Source organism: Rhinoraja longicauda, chromosome 7, assembly GCF_053455715.1.
Source record: "Rhinoraja longicauda isolate Sanriku21f chromosome 7, sRhiLon1.1, whole genome shotgun sequence".
Taxonomy (NCBI): Eukaryota; Metazoa; Chordata; class Chondrichthyes; order Rajiformes; family Arhynchobatidae; genus Rhinoraja; species Rhinoraja longicauda.
In genome coordinates this window covers 14,391,709-14,408,209 of record NC_135959.1, presented here as the reverse complement: position 1 = coordinate 14,408,209, position 16,501 = coordinate 14,391,709, and the positions used below count along the sequence as shown (strand labels likewise).

Here is a 16,501-nt window from a genome sequence, read left to right as displayed (position 1 = left end):
GTGCACCTTGGTGGGCATGGGCATGTTGGGCTGAAGGGCCTGTTCCTGTGCTCTAAGACTCAAGTCTGACTTAATTTCAAAGATAGGCCCTTAGTTCTAGATTTTTCCCAATGGGAATCCATCCTTTCCATATTCACTGTGGGTCTTGGAGAAAGGGTCTCGATCCGAAACGTCACCCATTCCTTCCCTCCTGAGATGCTGCCTGACCTGCTGAGTTACTCCAGCATTTTGTGAAATAAATACCTTTGTGGGAGAAATTTGGTAGTCAATTTGCACACAGCTGCAACATAAATAATGACCAGACAATCTATGTCGCAAAATTTGTTTGAGCGATAAATAATAATAAAAGTTCCCTGGACAGTTCTTTAAAACGATGGACCTGTGCATCAGCCCAAGAGAGCAGTTACACCTGGAGAAGGACTACATAACCACCAGAACTTTTTTACAGGGCATTGAGTATGAATCAGGAATTCATGATGCAGCTCTAAGATTGTTTGGTCTGACCGCATTTGGAGTATTGCGTGTGGTTCCAGTCATCCCATTACGGATGTGGAGGTTTAGAGAGGGTGCAGAAGAGGTTTCCCAGAATGCTGCATGGATTGGAGGGTAATATCTATACGAAGAGGTTGGATAAAACTTGGGTTGTTTCCTCGGGAATGCCAGAGCTTGAGGGGAGATGTGATAGAATTATGAGCAGCGTTTATCGGGTAGACAATCAGAAGTTTGTTCCCATGGTGGAAATGCCAAAGGCTATCCTTTAGGTGAGAACGACAAAGTTTAAAGGAGACGAGACCAAGTGTACCCGTTGGACCCAAACCTCTCCTGCATTGGTGCAGCACCCTCTCCTCCACCCCCCCCCCCCCCTCACCCTCTTTCTCTGTTGTCTAGAGGCTGCGTATGACTTTTTCCTGCTGTGTAGATGAAAGACAATAAAAATGTAAATATTTTCACATTTGATATACAAAACAAAGTGCTCGGAATGTTCATTAATTTTAATGTTATGTGGCTTTAGAAATGGGAGCTTGTATATTTTGTGTCTTATTTTTTCATGTTTATTTTTTATTTGCTTCAATTTTTTGTTGTTGTAATTTAGGCAAAACAACCTTTGTAAAGCGGCACAAATTTTATTTATCCTCATGTAAATGGAACGTTCTCGTCAATCTTTTTCAGATGACGCCAAAAAGATACTGAAGGATTTGACCAACAGAAATGCTCTACAAGTGCCAAATATTTACCACCACATGCCGCACTTGCTTAACAATGAGGAGAGCCTCCAACCTGCTGTGCAAGTTGGCCTCGGTAGAACTGGTGGTGAGTTACCAATATGGTTGCGTCTCTTGTGTTAATCGGAAGAGGGAAGAGCAGAAGTATTTTAAATGTGTTTGCGTTAATGCCTAATTAATGTTGTCTGGCGCTCAGGTGCCCATTTTACTTAGTTTAGTTTAGAGATACAGCGCAGAAACAGGCCATTCGGCCCACCGAGTCCACGCCGAGCAGTGAGCCCCGCACACTAATACTATCCTACACACACCAGGGACAACTTACAATTTTTATCAAAGCCAATTAGCCTACAAAGCTATACGTCTTTGGAATGTGGGAGGAAACCGGAGCACCCGGAGAAAACCCACACAGGTCACGGGGAGAACGTACAAACTTCGTGCAGACAAGCAGCCGTGGTCAGCATAATCTTCATTCCTCTCTGCTAAGCCTGAATTTATACAATTTGCCAGAAATAGAGTGATACAGCGTGGAAACAGACCCTTCAGCCTAACTTGCCCACACCAGCAAACATGTCCCAGCTAGACTAGTTCCACCTCCCTGTGTTTGGCACATATCCCTCCAAACCTTTCCTATCCATGTACCTGTCTCACTGTTTCTTAACCATTGGGATAGTCCCTGCCTCAACTACCTCCTCAGGCAGCTTGTTCCATGCACCCACCATGCTTTGAGTGAAAAAGTTACCCCTCAGATTCCTATTAAAATCTTTTCCCCTTCACCTTAAACCTATGTCCCCTGGTCCTCCATTCACCTACTTTGGGCAAGTGACTCAGTGCATCTACCCGATCTATTGCTCTCATGATTTTATACACCTCTGTAAGATCATCCCTCATCCTCCTGCGCTCCAAGGAATAGAGTCCCAGCCTACTCAACCTCTCCCTGTAGCTCAGACCCTCTCGTCCTGGCAACATCAAATGTATCCAAAGAGTTCACCTTAACCACTCCATTGAGGAATGAGGTTTCTCCTGAATGGATTTATTAATGATTGTCTTCAGCGTGTGAGTTGTGATCTTCTCCAATTTGACTCACAAAGCAAAAATTATGTAAATTTCTAAACCAAGTCTTCCAGCAGGTACATCATTACCAACGCACAAGAGATCTTAAGGGGTTTGATTTAATAAGCCCTTGGCAGTGATGATAGCTGAAACAATTGCTATCTACGACCTTGGCAAGATGCAATTGTCACTGTTTGCCATGTAAACTGTTCAATTCTCTTCCTCCCCCCCACTCCCCCCCCCCCCCCCCCCGAACTTCCCCTCCATTTATCCCTCCGTTACCCTCTTCAAAACTGCAGCTTATCTCTTATTTGCATTTGCTCGTCCAGGAGACTTATTATACGCAATAGAAAATTGGGCAACGATCAGGAATAAGACTTCAGGATATTACGTAAAATTATGACATGAATTTTTTTGGCTGTGTACCAAAACTATTTGAACATAAATTCATCAGATTTGGTGTATAGTTTTGCTGAACTGATAAATGGTGGGAAAGTGAGAGTGGAAATTCTTCCTCGGTTTTATGTGCTGATGCCATAATGTTGGGATGCACATGCAGTGACTTCATTAATATTTAATTTTGGAAGCATTCAATGCACATATGTTACTATATCAAATCACACTTCTATCTCTGAGTGTTTTCAAAAGCCGCATTATATTTCTTCGAGTTTTTTATAGTGATAGCGGCACGGACTTGGAGGGCCGAAAAGGCCTGTTTCCGGCTGTATATATATGATATGATATGATATCCAATAAGCTTAATTTTTTTAATGGTTTAATGTGCTTTCGAAACTGGTTATAAGTCTTGAAAAAGCAACAGAGGGGGAGACTTCTTCAGTAGAAAACTTGTATTCCTCAGCTTCTGCCAGTGGCTGTGCCTTTGCTATCCCCAGCTGCTTTCCTGGCCCTGGTCGGCTTATGCAGGAGTTTCCCAAGGTTAAAGTTTAATCTCCAGGTCGTTGTTACAGACAATCCAGGGCGGAAGATGATAGTATCTTCACCTCTCTGAGACTCCTGCTTGGTGATGAACGGTGGAGATTTACTATCATGTGGTGTAACCAGTTCACAAGTTCACGTTATAGGAATAGAATTAGGCCATTCGGCCCATCTAGTCTACTCCGCCATTGAATCATGGCTGATCTCTGCCTCCTAAACCCATTTTCCTGCCTTCTCCCTATAACCCTCGATACCCGTTCTAATCAGGAATTTGTCTATCTCTGCCTTAAAAATATCCACTGACTTGGCCTCCACAGCCCTCTGTGGCAATGAGTTCCACAGATTAACTACCCTCTGACTAAAGAAGTTCCTCCTCACCTCTTTCCTAAAAGAACAGATTCTCCACCCTTTGACCAAATAAATTCCTCCTCGTCTCCTTTAAAAGGTACGTCCTTTTATTCTGAGGCTACGGCCGCTGATCCTGTACTTTCCCACTAGTGGAAACGTCCTCTCCGCATTCACTCTATTCAGGCCCATCTCTATTTGGTAAATTTCAATGAGATCTTCCCTCATCATTCTAAACTCCAACGAGGACAGGCTCAGTGTCATCATACGCTCAGCATATGTTAATCCAATCATTTCTGGAATCAGAACATTTCTGGGAAACTGGAGAGTGAACATTAAACTGGTGACAACATGAGGAAAATCATTGGCCATGACTTGAGTGACCTGTTTCTCCATTATAGAACTACGAGTAACAACAAACACTTAACAGCAAATAACTCGCAGCAGCAACCAGAGATTTAATGCAACCATTTCTACTCTCTCTGCTTGGCTGGCTTGCTGCCTTATTGCAACCCTGGTACAAGCTTTGGGAACTAATCTTCAATGGCTGGGTCCGTATAGCCAGGAGGTCTTTCTCTCACTAAATCTGTAAACTTTATTATGTTGAGAAAACATATCTGCACCCTTTCCCCACCAATACCCACCCACCCAAGTCCAGCTGTGTATCCCGAAAATAACTGGAATAACTCAGCGGGACAGGCAGCATCACTGGAGAGAAGGAATGGGTGACTTCTTCAGACTGAGAGTCAGGGGGGGAGAGGGAGACTAGAGAGATGGAGGGGTAAGGTGTGAAAACGACAGATCAAAGCAGATGTTGATTAACGAGATGCTGCCTGTCCCGCTGAGTTACTCCAACATTTTGTGTCTATCTTTGGTGTAAATCAGCATCTGCAGTTCCTTCGTACGCATTCAAGGTGGTTATCGTCATATGCATGGGTACAGTGAGGAAGGGGTACAATGAACATCTTGATTGCAGTAGCACCACGGGCACACAAAAATATAAATTATACATAAATCTCACACAAATTCTGCAGGACTGTGAAAAGAAAAAGACGGCACTAAAACTTTTGACCACGATGAGTCACACTGTCCATTTGTTTTCTCCCTCGATTTATAGTTGGTAAATTTAACTTTGATGAGTAACAGGATGGGTATGGGCCAATCATCGTGGCAGTAGTCGCTTGACATCAGTCCGAAGAATAGTCTCGACCAAAACGTCCCCCGTTCCTTCTCTCCGGGGATGCTGCCAGTCCCGCTGAGTTACCCCAGCAGTTTGTGTCGACTTTCGATTTAAACCAGCATCTGCAGTTCTTTCCTGCACATCATGGCAGTAGTCTTTTCCTCCACGAAGGAATATGTTCAAAACCTAGAGCCATCTAAACATGGCCCAACATTAGTTTCTGTTTCCCAGCAAGGTAAAACTCTAAAGCATTGCAATAAAACCAATCTAACAGTACCATATCTGTGATGAGGACAGGGCTGTGGTGTCTGATTCAAGGCACCGTTTCTCTTTCTCCCTGGAGCTATTCTCTTTGTATTGACATGAAATGAAAGATCTGCATGTCTGTGATGCCTTTCAAAGCATCCCAAACTAGTTTGCAACCATTGAAGTGTTCGGAGAATTGTCACGCAGCTGGGAAGAGTGGTCATTTTTTGTAATGTAGGAAGTGCAGCCAAATTGAGCACAGCATTTTCCCACAAATGGTAAAGTCATAGGCACAAAATGCTGGAGCAACTCAGCGGGACAGGCAGCATCACTGGAGAGAAGGAATGGGTGACGTTTCGGGTCGAGACCCTTCTTCAGACTGGAGAAGGGTCTCGACCTGAAACGTCACCCATTCATTCTCTCCAGAGATGCTGCCTGAACTGCTGAGTTGCTCCAGCATTTTGTGTCTACCTTCGGTTTAAACCTGCATCTGCAGTTCCTTCCTACACACGGCAAAGTGGTGGTAGGAAGATAATCCTTTAAAGTGAGGTCGGTTGAGCAATTAACTAGTGGCCAGGGCAATAGGGCGAACCTTGCTGCTACTCTTGAAGAGCAGAGAGAGGTTAGGGTCGTGGTTCATAGTTCACCAAAAGTGGCAACAAAGATGGATGGTGAAGAAGGTGGTTTATATAAATGGAAGTGAGACCATCGACACGTTCTAACTTGGGGGACTGATCCAATGGTATAATATGTAGAAAAGAACTGCAGATGCTGGTATATACCGAAGATAGACACAAAGTGCTAGAGTAACTCAGCGGGTCGGGTAGTATCTCTGGAGAAAAAGGATGGGTGACGTTTCAGGTTGTGAAGCGTCTGAAGAATGGTCCCAACCCGAAATGTTGCCCATCCATTTTCTCCAGAGATGCTGCCTGATGCGTTGAGCTACTCCTGCACTTTGTGTCTATCTCTAATCGTATAACAAGTGGGTAAAAAGGTCAGGATGGACATCAAGGGCTGAAGAACCTTGTGTGCAACACCCTGACTGCTGGTGACATGATCTCATCCATCTAACAATACCCTCTTTTCCTAGGACTGCACTGAAGTGTTACCCAAAATGTTTGTTAAATCTTTGCCAAAAACCACAACTGTCTGAGCCTGAGAGCAAAGTGTCCAGAACCTTTATTATTAACAGTTGTCGCCAATTTTGTCTAATTATATAATAGAGAAGAGATTCTGCCGGAAGAAAAGTTGGTCAGGCAACATCTGTGCAGACAGAAACCAGTTAACATTTTGGGTCTAGGACATTTGATCAGGACTGAGAAACAATTGGCCTAGGTAGCTGGTAATCTTCCCCAGCCTCCTGTCACCTAGATTGATGCCTTACTCAATTCTGATTCAAGGGCCCCAGACCTGAAGCATTGACTGTTTTTTATCCACCACTGATGCTGTCCGAGTTCCTCAGTTTTCTCGGCAGTTTCTGGTTTTCGGATTTCAATTGAATTGAATTGAATACTTTCTTGCCACACGTGACAAGCCACAGTCACATTCTTTGCTTGCATACCCAAGGTACAGTATGCAATAGTTGCCACATAAAGGGCGCTGACAAAGGTACAAAGTGTCCGCGCCAGGTCCACTCTTGTTCTCCCCTCCCCTCCCCCATGGCAGGACTGTCAAATGTTGAAAGACTGGAGCGACTAGGCTTGTATACACTGGAATTTAGAAGGATGAGAGGAGATCTTATCGAAATGTATAAGATTATTAAGGGGTTGGACACGTTAGAGGCAGGAAACATGTTCCCAATGTTGGGGGACTCCAGAACCAGGGGCCACAGTTTAAGAATAAGGGGTAGGCCATTTAGAACGGAGATGAGGAAAAACCTTTTCAGTCAGAGAGTTGTGAATCTGTGGAATTCTCTGCCTCAGTAGGCAGTGGAGGCCAATTCAATGAATGCATTCAAGAGAGAGCTGGATCGAGCTCTAAAGGATAACGGAGTCAGGGGGAATGGGGAGAAGGCAGGAACGGGGTACTGATTGAGAATGGTCAGCCATGATCACATTGAATGGCGGTGCTGGCTCGAAGGGCCGAATGGCCTCCTCCTGCACCTATTGTCTATTGTCTATGGCAGTTCTGCACGCTGGGTCCTCCTTTGTTCTCTCGCCCCCCCCCGTTTGTATCCTGTTTTTTGTTTTAGATCTTCATTAACTAATCACGTGTGTTTTTGTTTCTTTTTGCCTCTAGTGTCCTTGGTATTGGGAATTCCAACTGTGAAGAGAAAAGTTAAGTCGTACCTTGCGGAGACTCTTCATTCACTGATAGATAAGCTGTCTCCTGAGGAGAAGTTGGATTGTGTAATAGTGGTCTATATAGGCGAGGTAGGTGTACAACTTGCTTGCGACTCGGTCTTTGCATTTTGCTTCAATGAATCCACTTCACCCATTTGTTAAATGTTTTAAACCACAAGAGCAGATGTGCAATGGAAACCACTTCTCTAATTTTTGTTTTTATTTGTTGCGCTATCAATGGTGGCATTTTTATCAGATTTCAGATACTTAGTTCTGCTAAAAAGGTCAGGGAGTTGAAATGTTAACTCGTTTTTTTTCTCTCTCAGATAAGTGTTTTTCCACCAGTTTCTGCTTACACTGACTGAAGTCAAAACACCTAGTTCTCCTGTGCATACATACAAACACAGATAACACGATGTCCAGATGCTCAATAACAAAATATCTTTGGAGATTTTTCATTCCTGTGGATTCTTAAATTGATTTGTTGATCGTATGTTGAAAGACTGTCGCGACTAGGCTTGTATACACTGGAATTTAGAAGGATGAGAGGGGATCTTATTGAAACATAAAAGATTATTAAGGGATTGGACACGTTAGAGGCAGGAAACATGTTCCCAATGTTGGGGGAGTCCAGAACCAGGGGCCACAGTTTAAGAATAAGGGGTAGGCCAATTAGAACGGAGATGAGGAAAAACTTTTTCAGTCAGAGAGTTGTAAATCTGTGGAATTTTCTGCCTCAGAAGGCAGTGGAGGCCAATTCTCTGGATGCTTTCAAGAGCGAGCAAGATGGAGCTCTTAAAGATAGCGGAGTCAGGGGGTATGGGGAGAAGGCAGGAACGGGGTACTGATTGTGAATGATCAGCCATGATCACATTGAATGGTGGTGCTGACTGGAAGGGCCGAATGGCCTACTCCTGCACCTATTGTCTATTGTCTATTTTTAAATTAAAGGTAGGGATCTATAGATTTTATTGATACATTTTGAAAACTGTCTCATTCTCAGAGGTATAAAGAATGCAGAAGAAAGTTGGAAGAAATCTTTAGACTTCAGAGATTAGAGATACAGCGCAGAAACAGGCCCTTCGGCCCACTGGATCCGCGCCGACCAGCGATCACCCCATATGCCAACACTTTCCTACACACAATAGGGACAATTTTTACTGAAGTCCATTAACCTACAAACCTGCATGTCTTTGGAATGTGGGAGGAAACCAGAGCTCCGGGAGGAAACCCACGCGGTCACCGGGAGAACGTACAAACTCCTTTCAGACAGCACCCGTAGTCACGATCAAACACAGATCTCTGGTGCCGTAAGGCAGCAATTCTCTCGCTGTGCCACTGTGCCGCCTTGACTGACCTCTATCTTGCAGAGGTTAGGCGTCAGTTACCGGATACCTCGGTGTACCTACCTATTGATCATGACCCCACCAACAAACACCAGGCCACTTTCTCCCAAACCATCACACAGATCTAATCACCCCTGGCAATCTCCCCTCCACAGCCTCCAACTTGATAGCTCCCCACACTGCACTGTCTCAGTCTATTGAGTCTGGAGAAGGATCCCAACCCAAAATGTTGTCTCTCCATTTCCCTCCTCGGATGCTGCCTGATTCACTGAGTCCTCTAGGATTTTTTTTTCTTTCAAAATTCCAGCTTCTACAGTCTATTGTGTCACAATTCTCATATGTTTCCTGCTTCGCAACTAACTGTTGCATTAACACAATTTTAATACTGAGTTTATTACTTTGAATTTATTACAGTTAAAATCACATTGTCACAGGGCATAGTGGTAGAACTGTTTAGTTTATTGTCACGTGTACCGAGGTACAGTGAAAAGCTTTTGTTGCATGCTAACCAATCAGTGGAAAGACAATACATGATTACAATCGAGCCATATAGAGTGTACAGATACATGATAAGGGAATAACGTTTAGTGCAAGGTAAAGACAGTAAAGTCCGATCAATGATAGTCCGAGGGTTATCAATGAGGTAGATAGTAGTTCAGCACTGCTCTCTGGTTGTGGGAAGATGATTCAGTTGTCTGATAACAGCTAGGAAGAAACTTTCCCTGAATCTGGAGGTGTGAGTTTTCACATTTTGATACCTTTTGCCCGATGGGAGAGGGGAGAAGAGGGAGTGGGCAGGGTGCGACTTGTCCTTGATTATGCTGCTGGCCTTGCCGAGGCAGCGTGAGGTGTAAATGGAGTCAATGGAAGGGAGGTTGGTTTGTGTGATGGTCTGGGCTGCGTCCACAATTCGCTGCAATTGTGCCTGGGTTAAATCTACAGGAAGAGAGTTAAAATCTGAGAACAAGCTGGGAATTGCTAACCAGGGAAGCTTGTAATCGCTTACAACTGTTCAAACTGTTCTCGTGCCACAACTCCTCCCTCAGTTCATCAGCCAGGTCCATTCAGCCCTGCACCAGATGACCACTGCCACTGAGGCTGAGTCGCAGAACTACCCAAGACAGGATGCATAGGGAAAAAAAGTCAAATGCTACACGCAATCGGCTTTCAAAGCGAAGGCAAAGAAACTGTGTGAATCATAAGAAATAAATAACAAGCAGGGGGAAAAAAAACGGGCTGGGAGATGTAGCATTCGTTGTCACTGCCAGAAATGTGAGCAGCATAGATCAGGGAGATCAAACTGAACCGCGGCAACCAAAGACAGAATGCAGGGAGCTAAAGTAGATATGGTTAGCTGGCAAGAACGATAATTGCAAAGGCAAAGGAGATGGTGAGAATGGGTCTTGAAACAGAGGGATCCATATCTGGAATATATAATTCCGTTTGGGAGTGATGAGAAAGTTTACCGAACCCCACGAACAAAGGCCTGAGCACTTCATTAATGCTGTTTGATACCAAAAAAAAGTATCATGGAGTCTATATGAAATCTGCAACAAATGCTGGTTTACGGTTATTTTTAACTGGATCCTGTTGCTAAAAAATATCAGTATGCCACGCAGGGAGGAAGTAGATTATTTTTTAATATGACTTCACATGGCAAGGGAAACTGTTCTCAGACTGTGTTTTATGTACTGTAACTGACAGCTTGCGTAATATTTCTCCAAAGTGCAAAGCTGACCAACTGAAACTCAAACTGCGCTTTCCCTGAATGCTCTCCGTCGCAAGAGAAGATGCAGTCGTTTCCAGTCGCCTCAAATGCCCCAAGAGGAATGATTTTAAAAAGTCGCATCTTTGCAAATGCCCTATTCCCCCACCTTGAGCAAAAAATAATCTTGAAAATGGTCCAATTATACATCCAGGAGCAGCCCATAAATGTAGTGATTTTGCAATATATTACGCCAATTTGTATTTGACTTGAAGTGTGCACAGGTGAGAACAGAAATGGCACGGGCAATGGGCTGATGCAACTAGTTAGCGCACAGATGTTTTGTCTCTTTCGATTCTACACGTTCGTTCATCTTAGTTTAGTTTAGCCATACAGCAGTGAAACAAGGCCTTCCAACCACCGAGTCCATGCCGACCATCGATCGCCCATTCCCACTCCTGCTATCTTATTGTTACCCCCATTTTCTCATCCGCTCCATACCTATTATCGGCAATTTACAGAGGCCAATTAACCAACAAACCCGCAAGACTTTGGGATGTGGGAGGAGGCCGGAGCACCCAGAGGAAACCCACGCGGTGACAGGAAGAATGTGCAAACTCGACACGGGGAGAATGTGGTCCCGAGGTCAGGATCGAACCCGGGCCTCTTGCACTGTGAGGCAGCAGTCCTACTGCTCCACTGTGGCTCCTGGTCCCTCCCAATGCCAGTTGCTCTCATGCTCAGGCAAGCTGCATCATTAATGTATTTAAGCAACTCGATGTCATCAGGAGAATGTAACCTTGTGATGATCTAGTGTGGAAAATTGATTTTGAGTGATGTCGCTTTAGTACAGTACATTGGCATATAGAGGCAATTCAAAATTAGGATATTTATTATTTTAATGCAGGGAAAAAAAAAACCCTTGAATGCAACAGGTCTTTCTTTTATTTCAACAGACTGATCTCAATCACGTCCACAGTGTCCTGGACAATCTAGAAAAGGAGTAAGTAGGACTAGTTCTGAACGTACTGTCCAGTCTGTGGTAAATGATACTTGAATTGCTATTGACTGCCGCTAAATCATTTAGTGCATGCATAAAGGGAGGATAACTCTGACATTCCTGGGTATCTATTCTCTGTTTGCTTGAGCAGTTGTGAGAGCACTGTGGCTTGCATCTGTTATTAAATATGAATACACTTGAAGGCATCTCACTTCTGTTGGATGTGCTTTGTATATCAAGCAGAAACTCAATTTTGAAAGACTACTTTAATATGCAATGCAAATATTGGATGATTGCTCTCTTTCTCTGGCTGTCACTTAGTCACACGTACATTTCCGGCCAGAACTTGCTACCAGTGGTAAGGCAATAGTGTGGAAATAAGGAACTGCAGAAGCTGGTTTGTACAACAGGCAACAACATACTGGAGTAACTTGGTTGGTCTGGAGAACATGGATAGGCGACGTTTTGGGTTGGGACCCTTTTTCAGATCCATAACGTTGCCTATTTATGTTCTCCAGGGATTTTGCCTGACTCAAAATGCTGGAGTAACTCAACGCATCTCTGGAGAAAAAAAATAGATGACGTTTCTGGTCGGAACCCTTCTTCAGACTGAATACTTAGTCTGAAGAAGGGTTCCGACGCGAAACATCACTTATTCCTTTTCTCTAGAGATGCTGCCGGACCTGTTGAGTTACTCCAGCATATTATGTCCATCTTTAGTATAAACCAGCATCTGCAGTTCCTCGTAGTCACATCAAAGGACACAAAGTGCTGGAGTAGCTCAGTGGATCAGGCAGCATCTCTGGAGAACATGGATAGGTGATGTTTCAGATTGGGACCCTTTTAACCCCCAAGTCAAAAACGTCAGCTATCCATGTTCTCCAGAGATGGTGCTGACCCGCTGAGTTACTCCATCATTTCGTGTCCATAATGCATGGTGCTTGGTTTGGACAATGAATGGAGGTTCCCATGGGATTTAATGATATTGTAGGCCTTTGTCAATGCCTGTGACTTCCAGGCATTCATTCAGGAGGACTTTTGAGATACAACAGTGGAAACGTCATCAAGCCTGCTTAGCAGCCAATCGCATAGAATAATTCTCGCAGGAAACATAACAGGAAGCAAAGACTTTTTTAAAAGCACATTACAGGACGATAAATTGGAATTAGGATATACATAATTAAAGGAGAACCTGAATCACCATGAATAAATCCTTCATTAATTACTAGCAGTTTATTTTAAAAACGTTTGATATTTTGAAACATTTATGGGAAGGGAATTACCATGCATCTTTATAAAATTATTTCCTTTTGGTCCAGATGGTTTGTCAAGCCGCACGAATGGTTCGGCACACATGTAAAACCTCGCTTAATCCTCGTGTGAAATAAAGGAAGATATTTGAGTCTTTTTTTGACTAATTATATCATTTTGGCAATAACTGAAGTTCAGGACCAATCTTTTTTTGAATTATGGTGAAGACATCTGTAAGCAGTGAAGTCTTTGGAGATATATCCCCACATGTAAATTCGGTGTTAAATTACAAATGTTTAGAAATCCTGAAGATACTCTCAATTTCACAGTCCAATGTGTCAAATGCCAATTAGTTTCACAGTCATTTCCTCTGCAAAATCTGGGCACGTAATCAAATATTTCATTCACTGTTTCTATTAAAGTGGTGACTACTGATGATTCCTGTATATGGAGAGATGCCCCCTCTTGCCTTAAAATACAACCTGGTAGATTCAGTATTGTTGCTTTATGAGGTAAAACAAGAGTGTTTTTTGTCATATGTCCCAGATAGAACAATGAAATTCTTACTTGCAGCAGCTCAACGGATTATGTGAACATAATACTCTGTAAGCAATATAACAAATGAGAAAAAAAGTTCAGTGCGTGTGTGTGCACAAGCACGCGTGCACACCCACGCACACACACACACACACACACACACACACACACACACACACACACACACACACACACACACACACACTGCAATCATAACAAGAATAGTCTATTGTTGTTCAGAGCTTAATGGAGGTTGTTGCGTTCAATAACCTGATGGCTGTAGGGAAAAAGCTGTTCCTGAACCTGAACGTTATCGTTTTCAGGCTCCTGTACCTCAGGAGTGAAATGAGTATGTGGCCAGGGTTGTGTGGGTCTCTGACAATGCTGGCTGCATTTTTGAGGCAGCAACACCGACCGGTTAATCCCTTCGATGGCGGATTGGTGCAAATTAATTTCACCATTTAGCGGTCACATCACCGGAGGAGCAGGAACTCTGAGACCAGGACGGGGATCTGGTCGGGATGCCTTTAAATTTCTGTTGTGACAATGTGTTGGGTAAACTAAATCAGTGTTGTTTCATAAGCAGCTGAAGTTTGATTTCTCTTTCTGTAACCCAAAGCAGTAAACAGAAAAAAAAAGGTCATTGAATAAAATTTTATTCCTGCACAAACATTTTTTATTGACAGATTTTCCTTCGAAATCAGTTCGGGGTTAATAGAAGTCATATCCCCACATGTGACTTACTATCCGGAATTGGCAAACTTGAGGGAAACCTTTGGAGATTCAAAAGAGCGTGTCAGGTAAGGCTTGAAAACTATTCCAATACCAGCACATCCCCTATCCAACAATGAATTGAATAACCCCACAGAGATAAACGTGGTTCTAAGATATTAACTAATTCAAACATAATGGTTGAAGCAGTTTATTGTATTTTTGGAATAGCCAGTCAAAAAAGTCGAGTTATGAATCTGTGGAGTTCTCTGCCACAGAAGGCAATGGCGGCCAATTCACTGGATGTATTCAAGAGAGAGTTACTTATAGCTCCTTGGGTTAATGGAATCAAGGGATATGGGGAGAACGCGGGAACAGGGTACTGATTCTGGATGATCAGCCGTGATCATATTGAATGGCGGTGCTGGCTCGAAGGGCCGAATGGGCTACTCCTTGCACCTATTTTCTATGTTTCTAAATGTGCAGCTCAGAAACTAACCCTTCGGCCCATCAAGTCCGCACCAACCATCAACCACTCATTCACTCTAATCCTACATTAGTCCGATTCTATTCTCCCACATTCGCTGGTTCAGTTTAATTTAGAGATACAGAGAAACAGGCCCTTCGGCTCAGATCCGCGCCGACCAGCGATCCCCGCACATTAACACTACCCTGCACACACTGGGGACTACTTACAATTTTACCGTAGCCAATTAACCTACAAGCCTGTACGTCTTTGGAGTGTGGGAGGAAACCGGAGCACCTGGAGAAAACCGCGCAGGTCAAGGGGAGAATGTCCAAACTCTGTATAGACAGCACCCGGAGTCAGGATTGAACCTGGATCTCTGGCTCTGTAAAGCAGCAACTCTACTGCTGCGCCACCATGCCGCCCTTCTCTCTTCTACTCTCCCTAGATTCTGCCACTCGGCCTCACCTCAGGGGCAATTTGCAGTGGGCAATTAACCAACCAACTCACACTTGCAAAGCGAGTTTTTAGCTCATTTGAAACTCGAAATGCATTACTGTGATGGCATTGATGTGGTCATTAAACAAAATGATATTTATGTTCATTGCAGAAAGAGTCATTCCTGCTGCTTTGCAGACCAGTAGCTTAAATTAATGTGCCTTGGATTTCCACTAGAACAGCAGTGCTCATTATTAATTGAGCCAGTGGTACATCTTTGCAGTAAATGCCTGCATCCTAAGAGCCAAAGCAAATATATATGTGTGCCAGAGTGGCATTCTGAGGCATATTTGCTTTGAATGGCGGTCGTTGTATGTTGTGAAGAAAAATAACCTTGAGGTTTTAACAGCACTATTACCGTTCTTTAAAAAATGTGTTTGTAATGGTTTCTATGAAATATTTGGACCATTCATTCAATTTGAGGTATTCTGCTATAATTTTTTTTTTTTTTAAACACTCACATAAATAAATAAAAACATGCTGAATTAAAAGATTTACAAAGACCTGGGTATACTTGGTCAAATTAAATCAAGACAGAGCTAGTCATGAACTGAGCATTAAATCTGCTGGTAAAACACATTTTTGCTGCTTTTATCTCATATATCTCATTTGATTTGCTAAAAGTAATGAATTGTTGTACAACCTGTGATCCGATTTCTGCATGCACTTCAACCACTCTGCTCTTGTTGTTGAACCCAAGGTCTGTTATTGGTTCCTATTTCTGAATGTAGAAATCTGTAGTTGGAGAATTTATCAAGTCATTAAATAAGCTACAAAATGAAAATCTAGTATCCATAAAGATGGTCTTGAAATGACACAATAGTCATAAAGGTTCTCTGTTCATTAATGTCCTTCAAGGGAAGTAATCAAGGGAGCATGTCAAGGGTTTCAAGGTTTCAAGGTCAATTTATTGTCACGTACCAATTAAGGTACAGTGAAATTCCAATTACCATACCGCCATATTTTTTAAAAAAACAAGACACACGATTACATAGAAGTTAACATAAACATCAACCACAGTGGATTCCCCACGTTCCTCACTGTGATGGAAGGCATATAAAGTCCAATCAACTTCCTCTTTTATTTTCCCGTGGTCGGGGCAGTCGAACCATCAGCAGTCAGGGCGATTGAAGCTCCCGCAGCCGACGGTCGAAGCCCCCACGTGGGGGCGATCGAAGCTCCCGCGTCGGGGTGATTGAAGCTCCCGCGTCGGGGCGATCAAAACCCCCGCGTCAGGGCAATCGAGGCTCCCACGTCGGGGTGATTGAAGCTCCCGCGTCAGAGCGATCAAAGCTCCTGCGTCGGGGCGATCGAAGCTCCCGTGTCAGAGCGATCGAAGCTCCCGTGTCAGAGCGATCGAAGCTCCCGCGTCGGGGTGATCAAAACTCCCGTGTCGGGGCGATCGAAGCTCCCGTGTCGGGGCGATCGAAGCCTCCGCGTTAGGGCGATCGAAGCTCCCACGTCGGTGCGATCGAAACTCCCGTGTCAGAGCGATCGAAGTTCCCGTGTCGGGGCGATCGAAGCTCCTGCGGCTTGGAGTTCCCGAAGACGGTCTCCAACCAGAGACTGCGAGCTCCGTGATGGTAAGTCCACAGGCTCCCACGACGGAGCTCCCAAAGTCAGCTTCCAGCAAAGGCCGCCAACTCCTCGATGTTAGGCCGCAGTGCGGTCAGAGATACGATACAGAAAAAAGTTGCATCTCCGTCGAGGTAAGGGATTAAAAAA

General features: G+C 43.8%; 1 protein-coding gene across 1 annotated transcript in view; it reads left to right on the top strand.

Moving 5' to 3' along the window:
• The window catches only part of mgat4a (alpha-1,3-mannosyl-glycoprotein 4-beta-N-acetylglucosaminyltransferase A), a 208,941-nt gene that overhangs the window by 117,034 nt on the left and 75,406 nt on the right, over positions 1-16,501 (top strand). Inside the window, exons 3-6 of the mRNA XM_078402138.1 lie at positions 1,171-1,311; positions 7,219-7,352; positions 11,270-11,316; positions 13,788-13,901. Coding sequence (XP_078258264.1) covers positions 1,171-1,311; positions 7,219-7,352; positions 11,270-11,316; positions 13,788-13,901 — 436 coding nt within the window. The remainder of the gene's footprint in view (positions 1-1,170; positions 1,312-7,218; positions 7,353-11,269; positions 11,317-13,787; positions 13,902-16,501) is intronic.